The sequence below is a fragment of the Colossoma macropomum genome, unplaced genomic scaffold, assembly GCF_904425465.1.
Source record: "Colossoma macropomum unplaced genomic scaffold, Colossoma_macropomum, whole genome shotgun sequence".
Classification (NCBI taxonomy): domain Eukaryota; kingdom Metazoa; phylum Chordata; class Actinopteri; order Characiformes; family Serrasalmidae; genus Colossoma; species Colossoma macropomum.
In genome coordinates, this window is record NW_023494810.1 from 22,933,341 (window position 1) to 22,944,056 (window position 10,716).

The window sequence follows — 10,716 nt, forward strand, 5'->3', positions numbered from 1 at the left end:
AGCGCACACCAATTGGCCCTTGGCTGTGTGCAACAAAAAAAAGACGAGTGCTTCCTTAGTGTACCATTACATACATGTTTTGCAGCATGCAAGCCTGCATGTATGTTTTTTGTAACGTCTGTGCACAGATCTTGGCTTCCTGTCTCCAAAACGCAGCGTGCTCTGTTGTCTAGCATGATCATAGTCATGTGATTCAATTCAGTTGGCATATTTGTGTCACCCTAGAATTTTGTGTAAATCATCAGTTTCCACCATCAGTGGCCGCCCAGCTTGCCCAACCAGCACGCAAGCGATTGTGGCCTTGCATCTGCCTTTTTTGCGGGCACACGGATCAAACACGCTTGATTTGCTTACCACTAGCTACCACTGCTATCATTTGATGTGGTCTGAAGCAAGGTTTTATGTGTCAAACGCCCATCACCTGTTTCTCACCAAGCTCTGGCCTCTTGCTGAGGCACCTCAAGTTTCAAAACAGATGGTGTAGGGGTGCTGAGGGGACTTGGCGCATAAGACCAGTTCCCTTTGTTTTAGTGATGTCATGATGTGTCATACTCCAATACTTGACTAGAACGCACTATAATGGCCCCTACTGTAGGGTTCAGGAGAACAGTAGTTTACACAATGTACTCAAGAAGTAACCAACATTGCTTTTTTTCTTCATTTCGCAAGCGTAATCGGCAGTTTTCGACGGAAGTCTGGGCAATACAACAGTGGGCGTTAGGAAAACCATAAACCCATGTTTTTTTCCACATTTCTTATTCTGTCTTATCGAATAAGAATTATAAAGCAATATTGAATAAGTTCAAAGTTCTGACTTTGAAATGTTATGTCAAATATGTTTACGTAATAGTTTCATTTTGGAAGTCATACTTCAGCCCCTTTTTTCCTTTTTCATGTCCTCAAAATACTTTCTAATGCAATATTTGTGATGTCAGTGTACATATGTTATATTGCTTAGCTATCTGTTATAGGCAATGCCATATCCAGTACAAACTTAGTACTATAAAAAGACATTTATATGAAGTATTTAATTATTTTTTTAAGCCATGAAACAAAACTGATCTCTCACTTTTGCACTTAGTTTCGGCTTGCTGATAGTGTTAACCACACTTATCTATACCATGACAACACACCAAATTTCCATTTTGCAAAAGCGAATTCACTTGCAAAGTGAAAAACAGACAGTTGGTAGAGTGAATCATAAAATCCTTGCAAAGCCAGCAAATTTTGCTGTATTTTTAATCACATAACAGTTTTCTCCTACGACTATTTCATGACGAACTCATCAAAACGCCTGCCCGGGGGTGTGAAATGTAAATGAAAGCATGTTTAAGCATATATTTTGCAGCAGTACCTTGGACCTGAAGTTTCCAGGCCTGGATTTTGTAATCATTGGGAGTTAACTGTACTGTTGTTGTAACTTATTGGCCACCTACCAGTTATTACAAAATCCAGGCCTGGAAACTGGATTCAAAGTCCAGATTTGAAGACCCTTTTCATACAAGAACCTCCTTTGGTTGCAAAAAGAACCTTTCAAGAGAGTGATTTTAACCAAGATTTTAAAGAACCTTCCGCTGAAAGGCTATTTAGAGAACCCAAAGATGTTCTGCTTTGGCAGGGATGCCTCACCCTACCTCCCTGGAGAGTTTTGTTTCAACACACTTGACTTCATGCCTTCATGAACTGGTTCAGGTGTGTTAGATTAGGAAATAAACTTAGGGCAGTTGATCACCACGACCAGGGTAGGGCACCCCTGCTCTGTGGTATTGCTCCAAAGAACCCTTTTACGAGTGTAGGTTGAGCTTGGCTCGGATGATTGTCCAAAGGCAGTTTCCCAGTCCTGTTCCTGGAGACAAGGAGTGGGGAAACACTGCCATAGCTCCAGGTGTGAAGGGCTGACGTCCAGTGCAATTAGTTGATTTTTCCTGCCCATACCTGAGTCAACTCAGCAGTTTTACACAAACATTCACATGCAACGTTCACACATATGTTTCTATATTGATATACAATCAACAGTGATCAATTGTACACAATTGCTGAGAACATAGCTTATGAACAAATTTAGAATCACTTTCACGTATGTTTTAGAAATAAGGCCCCAGGTTTAGAAGTTTCAGAAGGAGAATTGCCAAATTGAGCTATTGTCCATCCCTCCAGGACCAGAACTGGACACTAAGACATTAAGGGATGACTACTGGACCTCAAAGGTATTTCAACACTGAATCAACCCAGAAGCCTGATCTTTGACTACTTTTTTGAGGTTACTTTTTGAGTGTGCTTTGGTTCGGGTACTTCTGAATCTTAAAAGGAAAGGCATAGCCTAAATGCGTAAATGCAAAACATAAAAGACATTTTTAGGCAGATTCCAGGATGATGGTGTTCTTTACTTGATTACAGGCTGTACATCAGAGTCCAAATGAACACATCAGACTTAAGGGACTGAATAAACAATATCATGGTGGAAAGTGTCATGTAGTGCCCATGCTTGTTACATCAGGGGGTTTCGACAACATTTTGTCAATACCATCATCATCGGACCCAGTCAGTCGGATTAATACGATGTGTACGATGTGTCAGATTAAGTATGTGTTGCAACAATGACACATACTTGTTACTGTTGCTTTCGTGGGGAAGTAAACGTCAAATTTCTTTTATAACTTGTAACCTTTTTGTAACTGTTTCACTCAGAAGATTTAGATTCCTGGAAATAAAACCTGTTATAATATGTTTGAATGTGAATGGCCAAAATGATCTATAGTCAGGCTTATACCATCATTGACCACCAGAGGCCAGTAGATGCATCACTATAGATCTGTATCTGTCAAAAGGGGACCACAATATGTGTGCTTCTAATATCTTTAATTGTACACCCTCATTTCCGTTCCTTGCATCTTTTCCTCACATTTTAGCTCTCTCTGATGTGAGAGTCAGATGTGAGGATGGAGGAGTCAACGTCAAAGAGGTTCATTAAAATAAGACGTTATCATTTTTATCACCTTACTGAGCTTAAATGGGAATTACACTGATCAAAATTTCAGAATAATTCAGTTGTTAGAAAAAAATCAGTGTGGTTTGATGCAAAATTTGCCATTCTAGAGAACGAATTTTAAAAAATACATTTTAGACCAAAACTATCGAAAAACAATGTCTCAGTCATCTGGCAGTGTATTTGTAGCCATTTCGTGTATGTGTATTTCTGTTCATCAGTACACTGTGAACTCTTCTACATTTCTCTAGAACAGAGCATTTCAAATCAATCCACTCTGAATGTCTGTTTAGAAATTAGAGAGAAATCGAGGAAGCAAAATTAGAGTAATGATAGCCACCGATCTTCAAGCATGTTTAGAGTATATCTTTTGGATGCATTGTAGAAAGTGGTGTTGGTGCCCACAGTAAATAGTTAGGCCCAATGTCATTCCACCCCTCGCCCCTACCACTAAGACCTTACCCCTCTGTTTTGCACATTCACATCTAGGGGTAGGGTGTCCCGATTTTGTTGAGATAGAGGGGTAGGGTGAAGTGTTAGGGCTCCATGGCCCTCCAAACGGAGGTTTTTCAGACACACCCCCCATTTATGAGGAAAAAAAAACAAAAAATAAAAAACAAGATGGCTACACAAGGGACCAACGAATCCCACAAATGTGAGTATTTTCTTTGGTAAAAATTACAATAATCATTGTATTATCTTAGTTTAATATCATTTCAATGTTTTATGGTCCTTTTCTTCATAACAAGCATAAAAAATCACTAGGAGTCTGCTGATGTCTCGGTAGCTAGCTAATTTTCCCATTACACCTTAAATTAAACCTTATACCTTACACCTTAAAAGCTGGAATGTGAAAATTCAAACAAGAAGTTTAGCTGACTTTAGTTTCATTTCACAGGAGAATTAGAGGTAGCTGATAATAAATAATTATCACATTCCCCTCTTTGAAGGCATATGATTCCCTGAATTTAACTAAAGCCCATCAGTGAGGTTGCTGAGCTTTACCCTCCTCTGCTATCACTGCAGACTGGCAGGGTCACCTACAGAGCACCACTAGTACCCTGGTAATAAAGTAATGTTCTTTTTTTATTTGAGGGTCCCATTTCGTAGGGGAAGATTTCAACCATTACCCCTTGTACCTTACTTCCAAGGGACACAGTGACACTTGAAAACAAGGGGTAGGGGTAAAAATAAGAAATGGGATTGGACCAACTGAACATAAAAATACCCCTAAACATATCGAAAAAGCACAAAAGCCTTGATAATGAACATTTATTTACTCTTTAGATTACAATTTCCAACTCAACTGAAATACTCTGCAAATTGACCTCAAAGGTCTACTTTCAAGCACAACCATTACATGTCATGCACCTGAACATTAGGCATTACTGTTGACATAAAAAAATAAGTTAAGCTCACAACAACCGCGATAAACTGGACATTAAATAAATAATCAATATGTATGCTGTTTTGGCATATTATAGCCTACTGGTCCACAGTAGAATCATTTTGGGAGCTACAATTAAGGTCAAACAAGTCATTTAACTTGCTGTTGATAATAGTCACTGTTCTCTAAATCCTCTGTACTCTTGTGGTGTTTGTAATCTTTTGATTCATCTCAGTCTGATAGTATCTTTTCTACCCTGTGTCATGTAGCCCCAATAAAGAATCAGCACTGTATGATTAAGTGGATGTTATGGACATCCAAATGTGTCAACATCATGATGGCCAGCATGGCTCGAGTTGTGGTCTCAGTTGCTGCGGAAGCTCTCCAGCCACTCCAGCACAGAGTCTAGCTCTCCGATTGCCTTCACTGATGCTGCCGCCGGCTCCAGCTGTGTGAAAGTACAAGTAGGGTGAGAAAAACCGGGAATTAGATACCAGCAACCCACGTAGCTATATATCCACTCATTCTCGTCCAACAATTAGCTATAGGACATCTGTTCTGATAGTCTAAATTGATGAAATTTTGTACAATTATACTTTGAATGAACATCTAAGGTGCGCCGCGACCAATTACCAATTGTTTATCCGTTCAGCCTCTTCCTTTGCTATGCTGCCTTGTCTGCAGTATGTCTTGCAAAAGTTGTGTCTGTCTGTATTGCTATTAAACATTTTGTTTCGTTCGGTCCCCAACCATACATGGATCACATGCCCAGTGACATACTGCATGGGGAGGAGTTTCACTTGTGGAATGTATCTTGTAGAGATGGATGCTTTTACGCTGCTATAACATGTGGCTCAAATGTATGTCAGACCACCTCCTGAAGTGGTTTGAGTGAAAGCATTGGTGCATTTACACTCGCATTCTTATGTGGCTTGGCCATATCCAGATATAATCCTATACGCAAGACTCATGAACTGACCAGGTGTAAACGGGGTCCATCAGTACCAATTTGAATTTGCTTGTTTACACGTGTCTATACTTTCATTCACAATCAAATTACTAGTATCATAATAATAGTATCATAAAAGTATCATAGTGAAATAAGGCTAATTACCTTGTTGTAGTTGGCCTGGATGGCATCAAATTTCACGTTGGTTTCCGCATTGCACTGGCAGTGCGTCTGTAAATGCTTTTAGAAAAGAAGAGATCAATATTAGTCTGCACTGAGAAAAGAACAAAAGACACGTCTACAGTAGAAGAAGGAGCTAATAATCATCAATGACTTAATTGACTCTTCAGTCTTTTGCCACCCAGTCGTTCATCAAGCTGGAGTTAAGTGACTACATTACATGCTAATGCTTACTTTTTTTGTGGATACTCTTAAAAATAAAGTTTACTAAATGGTTTCGGTGGCCCTTCTGAAAAAACCACAGACCAGCACGAATTTCATGCTGGTATAAGTTGGTTAAGATAGTTTATGCTGGTTTATGCTGGTCTGATGCTGGATTAGCTGTTCACACAGCATAGTCAAGCTGGTTTACCAACATATGATAATCCAAACCACAGCATGCTGGTATTGCTGGTGACCAACCCAATAACTTCCATTGCTGCTGACCAGCATACCAGCATCCAAAACACAGCATATGCTAGTTTTGCTGGTCTATGCTGGTTTTTCCAGCAGGCTGGTCCAGCAAACAGTCCTTTGTCATACTGTAGTTTCACGCATCATTCTGGTTTAGTTAATGCTACTTTCCCCTTTGGACATGATGTACGTGCAAAGCGGTGATACCATCAGTGTAATCTTCCGCCTACGCAGATTGAGAGCGAAACTTGGGTTAAAAACCATGGTAACTGAGGCTTATTTTCAAGCATATATTCAGATACATTGTAAGTTTGCACTGTGCAGACTTTGTCTCAGGAAAGTTAGTCTGTCTAGTGAACCGACCAGCTAGTTAATTAGCAAGCTAATACTAGACCTCTATCACACTCATAAGCTAACTGAAATGTTCCAGATCCAGTACATTTTGTCCCCTGCACATTTCCCCCTAGCATGTCACAGGATCCTCTGAAGTAGGAAGTCACTAATCCTACATGCATGCTACCAAGTAAGCAAGCAGTCCTGCACAGTGAACTTAAACACTATTATACACCTACTGGCCACTTCATTGAAACCACCTCTTTGTTTCCACACTTTTTTGTCCATTTTATCAGCTCCACTTACTATATAGGTGCACTTTGTAGTTCTACTATTACAGACTGTAGTCCATCTGTTTCTCTATATACTTTGTTAGTCCTCTTTCACCCTATTCTTTAATGGTCAGGACCACCACAGAGCAGGTATTATTTGGGTGGTGGATCATTCTTAGTACTGCAGTGACACTGACATGGTGTTGGCATGTTAGTGTGTGTTGTGCTGGTATGAGTGGATCAGACCCAGCAGTGTCACTGCTGGACTGAGAATAGTCCACCAATCAAAAATATCCAGCCAACAGCGTCATGTGACCACTGATGCAGGACTAGAGGATGACTAACACAAACTGCAGAAACAGATGAGCTACTGTCTCTGACTTTACATCTACAAGGTGGACCACCATGGTAGAAGTGTCTGCTGTCACTGCTGTGTCTGATCCCCGTGTACCAGTACAACACACACTAACACACCAACACCATGTCAGTGTCACTGCAGTGCTGAGAATGATCCACCACCCAAATAATACCTGCTCTGTGGTGGTTCCTGTGGCAGTCCTGACCATTGAAGAACAGGATGAAAGGGGGCTAACAAAGTACACAGAGAAACAGATGGACTACAGTCTGTAACTGTAGAACTACAAAGTGCACCTACATGGTATGTAGAGTTGATAAAATGGAGAATGAGTGTAGATACAAGGAGATAGTTTTGATGAAGTGGCTGGTCAGTGTATAACAATGCAAGGTATTCACTAGTAGTCAACTGTAGTCTACATCTGCCAAAGCAACTTAACTACCACATTAAACAAAGCTGGCTGCTTTGTGTGGGGTGTTTTGGTTAGGTTGCCAGTCTTATGATACCATTTCAGTGTGTGGCAATGTAAGATTGCATGTGGCAACATTTGTTTTTTGACTCCTTAATGACCTTATAATTCAAAGGATCCAATGATATTTGGAGGGAAAAGATATTTCTGGCAAAACATATTGATTTTGGAACATTTTTGCTTAACACAGGGAGTGGCGGCATTGAGAAAATCTGCTTAGAGTTCTTAATATGGGCCTGGCACAGACTACTAAATGAAGAAGTGATTAGGTCACCTATTAATTGCTTTAATTATTTTTTTTTGGCCTTTCAGCTTACAAAGACAATAAACTGTTTGGAATTTGGTCAATATTTTGCTGGGTTAGTCTTTCTAGTATTTTTTTTGCAATTATCTTTTGTTTTAACTTTGGTCTAGTACCAAACCTGTTAAGGAACCATCTGAATCTGTTTATTGTTGTATGCTCAATAAAGAACATTTTAAGTAGAGATTCAAATAGGCCTAACCTTTTTTATGAAGTTGCATGACAAACCCTTTAAAGAGTTCTTTGAGGAACCAAAAATAGTTCTTTTAAGAGCCATCGATTGAAAGGTTCTTTAGGAAATGGTTCTTGCACGGCTTGCTTCATTGTGGAAGTCTTGCAAAAGAATGTTTCACTAAGTAATTCTACATACACATGCTTGCAGGTCCTTGGTGATGCTGAGGAAAGAGTTGGCCAACACGCTGGTGGTTCTCCGGTGGAGGGAATGACTGCTTGTGTAGCTGATGAAGACTTTCTCAATGTAGAACCGTAGGACTTGCTTGAGGAAGCAGCAGCTCTCTGTGGCCTGGTAAAGAAATATATCAATTTCTTAGTTTCTTTCCCCTCTCCAAATGTTAGTATTTTGTTCATTCATCCTGCTTAAATATATCTAACCTGCAAGTTCTTCATCATGTCCCCTCTCAGCAACCGCACACCTTTGTGGTTGTCTTCCGTAAGCTGCACAACAACATGAGATTGTATCAGGAAAGTGAACTTCATGCCACAGAAATTCCTCTAAACAACAGGTCACGGTTTAAGTGAACTCGCTGATCTACTTTAAGCACAGTCATGATGAATTTGTGATTTATTAGCTCCAGGCTATGGTTGCGGCTTATGTAGTGAGAAGGAAATTCTTTAGGCTATTGTTGCGTCAGCGGCTATCTTTGGCTGTGACTCGTTACATCAGTGTACCTTTTAGTTGCGTCACTTTGCAAGACGAGGGTTTCCCAGCAACTTTTTGTGCCATGTTTCCTGACGCACATGAAACTTGGATTTGGACTAAATGGTACATGTTGCAGTGGAGTTTTGACATTTCGTCTTGTGTTATACATGCTGCCATACTTGTCAGGTGAGAACATCAGTAACAGGAAATTGCTAGCTGCTGTTATTACTAGAATTAATGTGGGCTGTGCAAGATTCTCACTCTAAGAACCTGTCATAGTGCGCAGATTATGACTCATTTGCTTAATGAGTACAGATCTTTTAACAGGTTCATTCACGTCTAACTCATTACAAGGAATCAGAGTCACAAGTCAGCCTACGATATGGTTCACGTTATGCAGCCGCTCGTTTCTTTATGAGAAGGAAGGAGCTCAGCCTTTTTGAGCCTAAAGGCCACGGGAGCCCTCAGAAGCTCTGAGCACGCTTACCATGCTGTGGCGGATCTGGTGGAAGTGATGTCTGAGTTCATGAGTGTGGACGGTCAGGGTACAGGCGCCGAGGTGAAGTCTGTGGCCCAGGGCTGAGCCATGCAGACTGACCAGCAGTGTGCATACAAGCAAGAGGGAGGTCTTCATTGTGATGTTGATATTGTGACCTGAAGAAAGAAATGATATTAATTGCTTGACCTGTGCATTACATTGCCAAAGCTTTGGTAACAAGAAGCAGGGGCAGCAGCACTGTTATTCGGTTCATATAATTTCAGTGTAAAGGCTGCAGGAGAACCCATATGGAAGGAATAGATATGTATATATCGTTGCTATCATAAAATCTTGTATACTCAAAAATGGAGAAAAGAAAGTATAATGGAAATTAATGTATCAAGATTTTTTGGACTATTTCTATTGGTGAGCTTATTCTTAAATTTGAACACAGTACAAAAGGTAGCTGGACCTTTTCAAATTAGGTAAAAAAAAAAAAAATTAAAAACATCAAAAATAGAGAAAAGCAATATATTTACTATATTTACTATATATATGTAACATTAAAGCATAGGTGCTACATATATTTAACTGTACCACTTTTCATTATTCAAATGTATGCCATATACATGCACATATGTCAATATATTGAAATATGTGCACATATGTAGATTAAAAATAAATTTTATTTTGTGAGTTTTTTTATATTTTCCTATATGTCAAACATATGTTAAAGTATACTACAGACTTGACCTATCGTTTGAAAAATATATGGAAATATATAATTTCCTCTACATGTAAACAGCCATATGGCGTTTATTGCTGACCATATTGTCCATATGGTTGACTTTTTAGTGTGTTTTACAAAAGTATACAGAAAAACATTTGAGTTGCAAATAGAAACTGTTGTTAATTAGTGACATGTCTGAGAAGCATATCAAGCAATATACATGTGCATGATGTATCCTTACCTGGTGAGGTGCGATGAGTGCTTTTGCTCTGAGGATTGTGCCTGTCTCTCCATGCTGGCCCTGGTGCTCTTATATTAGGATGCAAGGGGATTTCAGCAGGTATTCCTTGGCTTTCACTCACCTTTACTGTAAGAGGAAGTAGCAGCTCACAGCATCAGTCTGCTAATGCTGTTAATGGGTAAAGAGAATTTGATGCTAAATTATGCCTTAAAGCAGTTAAATTATTTTAAGACTTAATTTCACACTTTTGGAGTCTTCGCTTTAACTGCATTCAACAAGTGCATAAATTACACATATATAAATTTGAATGGACAGCTGTTGCACTCTAATGTTTTAACCAGGAGTTCACACATGTGTTTCATCAAACGTTTGCTGTCATGACTTAAAACAGCAAATAACCAGTTTGCAATAAAATTGAGTAATGGTAACAAAAATCTGTCTTATGTTCTGTAACTTATTTGATGCTCTTTGAACACAATGATTATTTACCTTTGTTTAAGACAGGTTTTTTGCGTGTAAAGTGAACCTAAAATCAGAGATAATATAACTATAATGTATGACCAACAGCCCAAAAGTTTGAAAGCAACCATAAATAAATATAAAAACATTTTGCAAGACATAATAGACAGTTATATCATTACTGTCATAAGAAAACCTTATAACTCATTTTTAAAGCTGCCCTTTATATTGTTTGAACATTTT

General features: G+C 39.2%; 1 protein-coding gene across 1 annotated transcript; it reads right to left on the reverse strand.

The window, feature by feature from the left end:
* Positions 1–4,723: 4,723 nt before the first annotated feature.
* Positions 4,724–9,199, reverse strand: il19l (interleukin 19 like). Its single transcript, XM_036560168.1, has 5 exons — positions 9,053–9,199; positions 8,298–8,360; positions 8,056–8,208; positions 5,488–5,562; positions 4,724–4,821 (listed from the first exon to the last, which is right to left on the reverse strand). Exons 1-5 carry the CDS (start codon positions 9,197–9,199, stop codon positions 4,738–4,740), a joined length of 522 nt encoding a protein of 173 aa, XP_036416061.1. The 3' UTR covers positions 4,724–4,737.
* Positions 9,200–10,716: the final 1,517 nt, after the last annotated feature.